Raw genomic sequence first — 13,072 nt, forward strand, 5'->3', positions numbered from 1 at the left:
AAAGTAACTTTACAACCAATCCAAACATTTAAGACTTTCATGGGTCTGTAAAGCAAAGAAAAGATGAAGTAAGATCATAAGCACAGCCATACTTTCTCTCAGCAAACAATTCACTTAATGACCAAGTTGCTGGTCCCAGCTGTGATTGCTAAATGAGGACTACCTCTACAGTGCTAAATGTTAATGTGTGCTAACAGACTACAGTAGAGACAAAAAGCAATATGAAGCCATGATCTACAAAAATACTAAGTTGTCTTCATTTTGAAATTAGCAGGACTAGAGATAAGAATCCAAAAGGCAAAGATAAATTTTGTTAAGTCCAAACTAAGAAACTCTTTGTTGTAAGGACAACCCCTTTCAAAATAAACTTTATATCAACTCCAAAGTCCCACTTTCTCCATACCAAGTCTCAGCTTTCCTGAAGGAATTTTCTAAGGAGATGGGTAATAGGGAAGATGAGAATAATTATGGTAATACTGCCTTTTTAAATATTTTGATAGTGTTGTGGAAATTAGTTGTTTAGCAGAGTGATGACATGAGGTGAAAAACTGTCCTTCTGACTTGTTGTTCTGATCTCAGAGTAGAAGTTGAAACTGTTTATATTCAGAATGCGAGGGATCTGTAGATATTTTCACAGCCCTCATTCTGACTGTTGCAGTATACAGGTCCTCAATGGAAGTCAGGTTGGTAGCAATTGTTTTTTCTGCATTCTAACTATCAGTTGAAGTCTGTTTATCAAACCAGACCATTATAGAGGTGAAGATGACAGATGACAGACTCAATAATTCCACTGTAGAACTGAATCAGCAGCTCTTTGGGCAGTTTGAGCTTTCTGAGTTGGCGCAGAAAGAACATTCTTTGTTGTGCTTTTTTGATGACGTATTTGATGTTAGGTGTCCATTTTAAGTCTTGAGATATAACAGAACCCAGAAACTTGAAGGTCTCTATAGTTGCTACTGTGTTGTCTAGTATTGTGAGCAGTGGTAGAATAGGAGAGCTTCTCCTAAAATCTACTATCATTTGTACAGTTTTAAGTGTGTTCAGTTCAAGACTGTTCTGGCCGCATCACAACACTAGTGCAACGTCCCATCTGTATGCAGATTGTCTCATTTCAAATGAGAGCAATCACTGTTTATCATTTTTTAAAATTTTATTTGATTTGTCAATCACTTACAAGGTAATAGATATAAGTATAAACAGAGTAAGAATACAGGAAGTAGGTACGAATAAACGGGGACAATAGGACAGGGACAGTAGGCACGATGGTGCACTTATGCACGCCCCTTACAGACCTCTTAGGAATGGGATGAGGTTAGTTAGTGGTTAGTTTGAGGTTAAAGGAGTGGGGGTTAGAGGATGTAACAAAAGAGTCAGGTAGTGCATTCCAGGCATTGACCACTCTGTTGCTGAAGTCATACTTTCTGCAATCAAGTTTGAAGCGGTTTACATTGAGTTTGTATCTGTTCTGTGCTCTTGTATTGTTGTGGTTGAAGCTGAAGTAGTCATTGACTAGTAGGACATTGTAGCAGATAATTTGTGTGCTACACTTAAGTCTAACCATAGGTGGTGTAGTTCAAGGTTGTCCAAGCCCAAAATCTGAAGCCTGGTGATATAGGGTACTTTGTTGCGAGCAAAGTGTAGTACTCTTCTCATGAAATACTTATGGATTCCCTCGATTGTATTAATGTCTGATATGCAGTGCAGATTCCAGACTGATGAGCTGTATTTGAGTATTGGTCTGGCAAAAGTTTTGTATGCTCTAGTTAGCAATTCGATATTTCCAGAGAAGTTTCGTAAGAATCATAAGTGTAAAAATCATCCCAAACTTCAGTATATATGTGTAAATGTCACACATAGGGCATGTGACTTAAGTTTTAAATTGTTTGCACGTGGTTTAGTTTTACGGATATTAACAGCATGGGAAAATAAATACGGTAAACAATGTACCTGAGAGTACATTCATTTGCAATCACACATCAGCGCACTCAGGGCAATTTTTTACACTTTTCAAGTATTATGAAATATGAGATATAATCGTTTTATTGCATCTTCAACGGGACAGGCAGGTTTCCTCCACAAATCTGTGCAGAACATCCGTTCTCAAACAGAAACAGACGATACACACACACACACACACACACACACACATATAACCCAACACGTGGAGTTGCCACCATTCCAAAGCTCGCGATAAAACGTTCCCTGCATTGGGCGGGGGCGGGAAGGTCCTGAAAGGCGAGGAGACTCGTTGCCGCGTGACGTAATGCTTAGAGCGTGTTCGGCTCTCCTTGGCGTGCTTTACGTGCCCGGAAGCGTTACGGGAGGACACGCGGAGAGAGCGTTCCAAAAAAAAAAAAAAAAAAAACCAGCTCGGGGAATCCAGCGAGAGGCGGTGGAAGGCTTTTGTCAGGTGGTACGGAAAGCTTGAGGCGCCAAAAAAAAGTCTGCGCGTGCCCACTCCGCCGTCGACGTCCCCGCCCCCCCACCCGCTTTTCGCTGCATGTGGTAAAAATGCCCGGCGTTCGTAAAAATCAAGAACGGAACAGCGACCGCCCAATGGAGCCGCCGCCGGCCGATGTGGGTTTCCGACGGGATGGAAGCAGTTTGGGAGGGGAGGGCGGGTTAGTGGGCGAAGGGTATTGCCGGGGCGGGGGAGTGGGGGGAGACGGCGAGGCGGAGAATGAGAGTTGCAAATGTCAAAAGGCCCGACGTGTTGGAGCCGAAGCCCCCAGCCGCCCCTTGGCTCCTGGGACAAAACTTGAGCCGTGGAGGGGTCCCTGCTTCCCTTTTCTCCTCTTGGGGCCTTTTCCAAGGCCGCCTCCGGACGTGGTTCCGAGACTCTCCATCCACCTCCTTTTTCACTTTTGTCCGCTCCTGGTTGCGTTTAAGAAGGCATGGGAATTGGCTGAAAGAGAAAGTAGGCGTTGGGAGAGGTTTGGGGCAAAAGAGGTCAGATGGATGAGGGTGAGGATACCCCCATAGAGGGTGGCTTCAGCATCTTTTAAAATTGTCCCGTTTCGTCTGAATAAGCCCTGCATTTCTGTGTGAGAGAGACGGGAGTGGTGGTGAGCCAAGGCAAAATAGGTATATATCCACATTACATAGGAAGCCTTTTTCAGATTAAGTTTGCGAGAAAACTTAGGTTGTAAGGAGGCAAGATTCATTAAAACCAGAGTCAAGCAGGTGTGTGACACTGTTGTGTGTAACACTGAGAAGTGGGCAGCTGTGTTCAAAATCTGTCAAGGTAAAAAAAAGGAAAATGAGAGCCAGACATGACTTATTTTTGCAGGCAATAGGAATGGGCTAGAAGTAGGCATGATATGGAAGTTACCCTTGTGTTTAAAATCATGTTAATATTCATGTTAATATTTAGGTCTTTATCTCACTGCTTCATTGTCTCTGGAAATTGTGTTTCTGTAAAACTGCAAGTTTTACCTGATTTGATGTTCTGTCCTTTAAATGTGGGAGAATTCTGCAGTGGGAGATTTTTATTCCCCTTATTGAAACTGCCTACAGATCTGCTACAGGAAATTTGCGTGGAACTGGAAAATACTCTGTTTATATCAAGGGTTTGGTACCCATGAATAAAGGTTCTGGGTACCCATTAGTAAAATTAAAATAGTCTTTATGCATATATTTATGACAGCTTGCTGTACTAAAAGTATTTTTGTCACATTCTGTTCAGAACTATTTTTGTTTTTACAAAGTTCAAGCTCACCTAGTACTTGTTCAAGAAGTTTATTCAAGCTGTTTTGAGGTTTCTTTTGCTATCACAAATGTTATTTTATAACAGAATTTATTAAAATTCTGGTTTCAATTCTTACACAGTTTTATAGAATTGGATGCACGCACTGCTTTTAAAGTGTTCTTAGTAATGAGTGGGCTGCAAGGATCAATGGGAGTTGATCATAGTTTAATAAAGGAATGCATCTACTGTTTCAGATTGATTGTTCATTTCAGTTCTATTTATGCATGTATTTAGAAAATCAAAAAATGCCTTTCTTCTGTCTGGTGTAGCTGTCAGGCCTCAGACAGGCCTTTTTTCAGCCACATATCCTGAGTTGCAAACTATCGTTATTGCATCTCTGAAAAACATATTCCTTTTCAAAATCCCCAACATGTGCATAATGCGATTAAAACTTGCTGCATATCATTTTTGCATTGTTCAGGATATACATTTTACTGCAGTGTTAATGTTTTAATTTCAATTTTATGATTGCCTTTCTATTTTTATGCGTTAATGCATGACATATTTTGCATAGCCCCATTTCTGGGAATACTTTCTTTTGTTTTTCTATTTGCATACCTATCAAGTACAAGCCTAAGTAAACAATGAACTCTGTCACCCTCCTCAGAAAGTAATGCATTCTCACAAGTTATAACAGAATATATGAATTATATCTGTTAGCAGTATTAATAACTCTTATTTTCCATCCTTCTATAATTACAGTAGAGAAGTATAGTTATTATTCAGTTCTCAAGTTTCAAATTACACCATGCTTCAACCAAAAATGGAAAGAGAATGGAGTCCTATGTGGTGCACATTTCCTGTGCTTATCACCAATAATAAATGATGAAAGTAATTTAGTACATGGAACTGAATCTTACTGATTACATATATGTGTAATATGAGAGATTCATGTATCTCATTGTGCTCAGGTGAATTTATTTTAAACTCCATTACTATTGTATATTTCAAAATCTCAGACTAGCATGCAGATTAATTAATTGTAAACTTCATATGTAGAATATGTTGTTCACCCACCAAGAATGATAATGAAATATATCAAAGCATGACTGTTCGATTATGGTACTTTAGTATAATTTGTTGCTGTTCTCTTTTCAGGATTATGCAAAAGAAAGGTATGGAATATTGCCAATGATACAGTCACAGGAAAAACCAGGTCAGTTTCAAAATTCTGTAAAACATACAGAGAAGTAGTCAGTAATACAATAAGTAACATAGTGCTGATCATGGCCTCAAATTAGTTTTGTTTCTAGCTTTGATGGAGGCACTTTGAGCTTTTCCGATATTCTCAGGAGAATCTTCAGCCAGCACACCATACATTCACACTTCAAACCCAAGAATACACTAAGGCAGAAGCTTGTCTACCCCAAGGATAAAATATCCAGACACAAACTAAGCAACGTGGTATATGCAGTACAATGCATATACATGTGCAGATCTGTACATTGGGGAAATAACCACTTCATAAATGCATGTCACAACATAGAACAAACCCATCAGGACTAGATTCAGCAGTCCATCTGCATTTAAAAGACAAAGGCCACTCTTTTGAAGACAGCAAAGTCCACATTTTGGGCAGAGAGGACAGCTGGTTTGAAAAAGGGGTCAATGTGGCCATCTCTGAATCTATCTCCAGTCTACAATGCAGTCCTTTCAACAGTTCCAAGAAGGCTTCACACCCATTTGCACGATTCAGGTGACCCTGATGACATGGATAAACCTCCAGATGGCCTCAACGACTCATTAACAGAAGGCAAATGACCTCTGCAAGGAGTATAAATCCTTCCATTTCCCACCATCCAGTCAGAGCTGAAGAAGCTTCTTGGATGAGAAGCAAAATGTCTTCAAAGAAAAATTAGAAAGTCCAATTGTCTCTTGAAAAAGCACTTTGGGACAACCATGACTAGATGACTGAGAATCTCCGTGGACATACCCCAACATTACCAATACTATAGTAGTGCTTGATTTAACAACCATTTGTTTAGTGACCGTTCAAAATTACAATATCATTATAAAATGTGATTTATGGCCCGTTTCCATACTTACGACCACAGCAACATCCTCAGAATCATGTGATCAAAATTTGGACACTAGGCAATGAGCTTGTATTTACAGTAGTTGCAGTATCTCAGGGTCATGTGATCAATATTTGCAACCTTCCCAACAAGCAAAGTCAGTGGGGAAAGCTGAGTTTGCTTAACTACCACTTGATTCATTTAATAACTACAGTGATTCATTTAACAATCCCAGCAAAAAAGATTATAAAACTGGGCATGACTCACTTAACAATTGTCTTGTTTAACAACAGAAATTCTGATCTCAGTTGAGGTCATAAGTTGAGCATTACCCGTATTCACAAATTCCTACCCATTTCCATTTTAGAAATATAAATATAAATATTGGAATTATACGATACTGCAGGACTACTGATCTAGACAAGAAAAGAAAGTTTACATTGGCCTCATCATATGATCACCTAGTTATCAAATGCATATGACATTTTGCATCTAGAGCATGATTAGAAATTTTCAAACATTCATAGAGACATTTATGGACAAGAAGTGCACAGTGGCAACTTTCTGCAGTTTTTCCTTCTCTTCCCTGTTCCCCAATTCCATTTTATCATCCACCTAAACTTTAAGGGGAAGAAAGGAATTATAGAAGAGTCAGAATTGCTGTCTTGTCCCATTCCCAGCAACACATTGAGTATAATAATAAGCCTGGATCCAACCCACAATTTTGCTAAGGGATCCAATAAACAGTTTTTTCATGTAAATATGAATAAAATGTTCTCTCTATATATCGCTATATTTTTATATGCAGATCGTGTGTTGGTACGAATAAAGGATTTGACAGGAGAGAAAGCTGATGAAACTGTTTGGGTTCGTGGCAGGATTCATACTAGCAGAGCAAAAGGTAAGACTGCTTCTTTTGATATGGTAATGAGTCAGAAAGGCTCAAGTATTATCTTCTTGCCTGGTGTGTTTCTTACATGTATTTCTATTACTTATATCACATGCATCCTGTCTTTTTTCATTTCCATTGCTGCCAAATGTTCTCTTCCATATATTCATATACTTGTGATATGTGCATAACATTTATATCAGTTTTAAACATCACCAAATCCAAAAACTCAAGATGACGTGAATGTTGAAAACCATAAAATATAATTGAAATCCATTGACTACCCATCATCCACCAGTTAGGATCACACATTTCCCTGGCTTCTGGGAAGGTGGTATTCCAGATGGTGGACACAGTAACAGAAGGAAGTATGACTTTGGGATGCTACAGGACTGCAATAGCACTTAGACTTATATACCGCTTCACAACGCTTTAGAGCCCTCTCTAAGCTGTTTACAGAGTCAGCATATTTCCCCCTAGTTGATAGAACCCAAAATATACCCTGTGAGATCTTACAGGACGGGCAAAGATAATTGGAGAAGGACAGTACCATGAATAACTCTGTTGTAACCAATTAACAAATTGTACCCAGAAACCCACTGATAAATTGTGCACCTCATAGACGAAAAAAGTCACAGAGACACACCAAGATGTACCTGTAATTGCTAGCATGTTCCATTCCATTGCCATGGGCTGAGATATTAATCTGCTGATGATACTCAGTGGTTCTTCTCTGCCCCTATGTGGACATCTGGTGTTCATAAGCTATGACAGTCTAAAGAAGAAATAGCTTCAACTGAACCCTGGAAAGACGGTGGCTCTAGGGACCCTCTGGTTCTGGGGCTCTGCCATCTTTGGTGCTAGATAGGACTTCATTGCTCCAAATAGATCTTATGAGCAATGTGGGAGTCCTCCTGGATTCACAACTCTTGCTTGAGGAGCAGGTGGCAGTCATTGCTAGGAGGGATTTTGCACAACTTTATGCTGTGCACCGGTTCTCCCATTCATAGATCAAAGGGCTCTACTCATGATCACTCATGCCCTTGTTACCTCTCTGTTGGACTATTGTAATGTGTGTTTCATGGCACTTCTCTTGAAGAGTATCTAGAAAGTTCAGCTGGTGCAAAATGCAGTGGCCCAGGCAGTTCTGTATTCCTCACAGAACACATATTACACCTCTACTCCGTGGCTGCATTTTGTTACTAGTTTGTTTCCAGATCCAGTTCAAATCAAATCAAATCAGAGTAGAGCTGGAAGGGATCTTGAAGATCTTCTTGTCCAACCCCCTGCTGCTCAAGCAGGAGATTCTATATTATTGCAGTCAGGTGGCTGTCCAGACTTTTCTTAAAACCTCCCGTGATGAAGCACCTACAACTTCTGAAGGCCAGCTGTTCCACCAGTTAATTGTCCTCACTGTTAGGAAGTTTCTCATTAATTCCAGGTTGCTTGTCTCCTTGATTAGTTTCCATCCATGGTTTCTTGTCTTGCCTAACGGTGCTTTGGAAAATAAGTTGACCCTCTCTTATTTTTTTTCATTGGCATCATCTATACATTCATAGTGCTAGTTTTGACCTTTAAAACCCCACATGGCATAGATCCAGGTTATTTAAGGGACTTCTTATCCTCAATTACATCTTCCCATCGCACCAGAGCTAGTAGAGAGGCTATGCTGCAGCTTTCATTAGGGACCTACATTTGGTGAACCCTAGGCAATGGATCTTCTCAGCTGTGATGCCAGTGTTGTGGGATATCTTTCCCACTAAGGCTAGTCTGGCACCATTGCTCCTGATTTTCTGAAAGTCGTTCAAGACCTGGTTGTACCATCAGGCCTGGAATTCCCAGACTAGCGAACTAGTACGATAGAGCCATTATTGTTAACATCCCTTTGCCCATTATTTCTTAGCTGTGTTTTATCGTTTTTGAACATTTTTATTTGTGAGTTTTTTAAATTTTGTTGTACTCTGTCCCGAGTTATTTGGTTTGAGAGATGGGCAGCTATATAAATTTATATAGCATATAAACTTAATATAGAAATAGTTATGTTTTATATAAACTTTAAGAATAAATAATTTCTGGACCAATGATAGCTTCAAGGGCAGACCCATATAGAGCACCTTACAGTAATCCAGATGACAAGTAATTTGGATGTGAGTGACTTTGGTCATTTCTTTGAGCAACTTGTTAAAGGCTAAATACCCAGGAAAATTAGTATCAGCACAGGAAGTTCGCAAATCAGAATTCCAGGTTATGTCAAGCACAACTTGAGTTAAGCAAATACAAACATTTTTAAGAATTCGAGTTGCTAGTTAACAATTGATAAAAAGAGTGTTCCAGGGTGTAAAATGGTCCAATCTATTGTTTGAAATAATAGCTGGGAAGTTTACTCATGGGAACAGTATAGGAGATATATATGTCAGCATGACATTTTGGATGAGAGCATTGGATATTTCCTTGTGGTAACACTATCTTCTAGATAGGTGCAGCAGGACAGAGTCTTGGCTTCTAGATTACAATTCTGATAGTAGATGCTCTAGGTTTCTGCTTTTTTCTACTCTCCTCATGGATTTTAATGGAATGTTTTTTAATATAAGAAAAGCATGTTCTCTTAATTACTGAAGCTCTGTGAACACTTCTACAATACACATGTACATTTACTCTAATTGTTTTGTTGGATTTTATAACTGGTCAACTTTTTTGTGATGAAAATATAGCTAAGTATCCTTTTAAATACCTATAAGATCATAAAAACATATAGAATTCATTTAGATTTAAACTCTCAAAGCATTGCTAAATTAATAGTCATGCCAGAATTTCTTTTTTTCAAACTAAAATCATGGCTTTTTATGCAGTTTAAAGAAATTGGAAACCCTGGAACAAATTGAACTTTCATGTTGTGCAAAATGAAGGGCTTCAGTTCTTTAAAGGAAAAAGGAAAAAAAATCTGCTCTTAATAGCAACCTCAGAGGAAGTTCTCAGTCTAAGCTCCATACTGTCTGGAGTATGCAGACCCACCTGCCTGTCATTTTACTTTACTATGGAAACAGGTTTTCTTGGACATCTGCTTCTAGCACATGAATTTTAAATATCTTTTGACATCTTTAGGTGACATCTGAAACTGACAGTTGTGTTGATCAAAGTTTATTTCCTCTGTAGATAAAAACAGTGTTATATAAGATCACAGCTAGGACAAAAGCCTGTTTTTTAAAAAAAATATTTTAGTGATGTTGGAAACAACAAACGGTTGCACATTATAGTTCTGTAGTAAAGTAGATCAAATGGTGTATTATTTTGTGCCACTAATTCTGTGAAAATCATATTATTAATCTGCCCTCTGAAAAGTAGGATACAGACGAATGTTAAGAGCATTCATGCTGTGGCTCATCAAGTCTGTGAACAGAGCCAGCCGCTGTCAGTTCACATTCTTGTATTGTGACACTAATATTGCTCTTAGTAATTGGATTGGTTAGTACCGTGTTCATTATTCCAGGTGTAAGCTTTTACTATATGAGATTTCCAATAGATAGATCCTAGTAAGCAGTTGAAAAAAAAAGGAATTCTCCTATTTTCTTGGTGTTAGCTATAATACTGTATCCTGAAGTGCTTGACTGATAATAACTGACAGCATTCGGGTTGAGTCTCCTTTGGGTTCCCTTAATCTCCCTTAGTGTCAGAGCTAATATCAATTTCTGCAGAAGCTAATTCACAATTTTAGGGAATTCATCTTTTAAACTTCTTAAACCAGGTCAGGGAAGTTGAGTAATTCCTAGAATTATAAAGGTGTTGTAATAAATGTTAGACTATTTTAAACAGTGGCTATTTTGACTTGATAAATTATATCTCTCTTAACTCAAGAGACAGAATCTTGCCAGTGTTCTTTTTAAAAATTGAACCCCATAAATTCTAATTTCTCGTTGATTAACATGAGGACTTTAGATAGAAACGCAAATAAATAATTTATCATAATATGCTGAATGCTCCATTCTGACTGTAATATATTTATATGTAAATAGGTTTGTTCTTCAATATCTTCTTTGATTTAGTCCCCCTGCTAATTATTTTCTGTTAAAATATTTTTAAACTGTTCATGTGCTTGATGAATAAGCATAGCAATTCAATACAGGTAGTCCTCAACTTACAACCATTCTTTTAGTGACTGTTTGAAGTTAGAACAGCATTGCAAAAAGTGACTTGTGACCATTTTTCACCCTTTCGACTGTTGCAGGTCCCCCGTGGTCACAAGATCAAACTTTGGATGCTTGGCAACTGGCATGTATTTATTAACGGTTGCCGTGACTCAGGATCATGTGATCGCTTTTGCAAACAAAGTCAGTGGGGAAGCCAGAAGTCACTTAAGAACTATACTACTAAGTTAACTGCAGAGATTCATTTGACAACTATGGCAACTTTTCAACTTTTGTGATCTTTTTTTTAAAAAAATTGGGCAGCATCATTGTAGTGGGGAGGAGGGTGATTCTTCTTTACCTTTAAATGATAAAATGTCACATTAGAAACTATGTCGATACTGCAATTCATGGAATGGGATCCTTTTAAAAATAACATGAAAATAACTTTGATTAGTCTTTGGAAGATTTGGTTGTCCTTCCTTCATTGTAGTAGAATAACAATCCATAATCAAGATAATTACTAAAATAAAAGTTTAGAAGTTTTTTATTTTTTGCTTTTAGTAGGATTTTATTTGGAGTTAAGGTCATGAGCCTGACATTGTGCTGTTAAGTACTGTAATAGTGAAGTGATAGTTCAGAACACATATAACTATATTCTGATTTACAAACTAAAAAGTTGATTTACCAACAGAAGGCTCACCAGGTTTACGTATTTCTCAGTTTTATTATGTATTCATAGCTTAGAAAATCGTTTAGCTGATATGCTGTTTTTTACAAAAGTTTATCATCGAGTAAATTAAAGTATAAAGCAGAAGTTGTTAAAACAATGCAATTAGTGAAGATGATCTAATAACATGTGGCATTCTTCAAAAAGAATGCTGTTTTAAGGTGCTATAAATAAAAAGAAAGCCAGTGCAGATTATAAAACATATTGGCTTGCACTGCATAATAAGTGGACAGTCACAATAAGTTCCAAATTAAAATAGGGAAGTCTTGACAAAATGTTAATGTTAAAAGCATCATAGCATCAGTCACTGAGATGTGGGTTGCTCTGGTGCAAGAAAAGTTGCAACTAACAAATCATCAAGATTTTTAAATTGCCACTTTGCTCACATGGACCTGGAATAACAAAGCTTGGTCAAGGAGTACATCTTGATTCTCATCCCTACTAGATAGACCAGATCTGGAAACTGATTCCATGGGAAGACTAGAATTATATGTTACTGAGACGTACAATACTGTAGTAATAAAATCTTGCAAGTCTGCCTGGGTTTCTCCTTCCCACTCTTTTATACCCCAGGGAGTCAAGAGGAGCCAGTCTTTCATGCCTGCCTAGTCTCAGTGTATGCTTCTGCACCTGTTACTGTCTTAATGGCTTCCGGTTTGATTTCCCCAAGGTGACCTATAAAAATCGTACTTACTTCTCTAGGGGAACTGTAAACAGGTCAATAAAGTCCTGTTCTATTCCATTCAAAGTCATAAAATAGACATCATAAGCATTTTTTATTTCCTAATTTTGCTCCCTTTGCCAATTGCTCCCTCACAGCATCCCTGAGTAGATATTAAAATATATTGGAGACAGAATTATATAACATAATGCAATTTAAATGCTATAGGATTGACGGTAGTCTAGTCCCCTATTCTGGAAGAATATTCTATTCTGTACCACCACATTCCATTGAATAGAGTTGTTTCAGAAAGGGAACATGGTGGATGTTAGCAATAGCGACCAAAGAAGTGGCCTCTGTGGCACAAAGTGTCTTGGGGCGAAATCCTAGATATAATTCTGTCTGATACAGAAGACTTTAGTGCGCTAACCCTCATATATTTTCAGTTAGATTATTGTATTATGTTATTTGTGAGTCTTCCATAAATGTAGTCTGTAAACCTTAACTGGGGTTAAATACAATAACTGGAATTAATATTTATGATTATGCTAGTAATATTGTTCACTGGCTCCGAGTATGCTTTAGATCCAATTCAAAGCTCTTATGTTGATTTACAGATTTCTTAATGATGTTGAGTTTACAAATATTTCTCTTATTTCTATATAGTAGATAGATGTCAGGTCAAAGGAGTTGTAGAAGATGATAAACTGGGCCTGTTTCACAAGGGGAAGAAACTATTAAACTATTATTTTCCATAATCTATTTTGAATGTTAAATATCTATATTTCATATTTTCCCAGTTGTTTTTCCTTGATTGTTTTGTTTCCAGGTTTAGCTATATCTATACAATTACTCTTTTTAATTTATTGTTATATCAGGTGTATTGTGTTATAGAAGGTAATCAGTTT

The 13,072-nt window shown here is 37.8% G+C and overlaps 1 protein-coding gene across 1 annotated transcript in view; it reads left to right on the forward strand.

The window, feature by feature from the left end:
* The first annotated feature begins 2,247 nt into the window (after nucleotides 1–2,247).
* Nucleotides 2,248–13,072, forward strand: part of DARS1 (aspartyl-tRNA synthetase 1) — a 56,179-nt gene continuing 45,354 nt past the window's right edge. The window contains exons 1-3 of the mRNA XM_026714610.2: nucleotides 2,248–2,577; nucleotides 4,847–4,904; nucleotides 6,572–6,664. Of these exons, the coding sequence (XP_026570395.2) occupies nucleotides 2,512–2,577; nucleotides 4,847–4,904; nucleotides 6,572–6,664 (217 nt within the window). The 5' untranslated portion in view covers nucleotides 2,248–2,511. The remainder of the gene's footprint in view (nucleotides 2,578–4,846; nucleotides 4,905–6,571; nucleotides 6,665–13,072) is intronic.

Source organism: Pseudonaja textilis, chromosome 1, assembly GCF_049901715.1.
Source record: "Pseudonaja textilis isolate UNSWEBS1 chromosome 1, rPseTex1.2, whole genome shotgun sequence".
Classification (NCBI taxonomy): domain Eukaryota; kingdom Metazoa; phylum Chordata; class Lepidosauria; order Squamata; family Elapidae; genus Pseudonaja; species Pseudonaja textilis.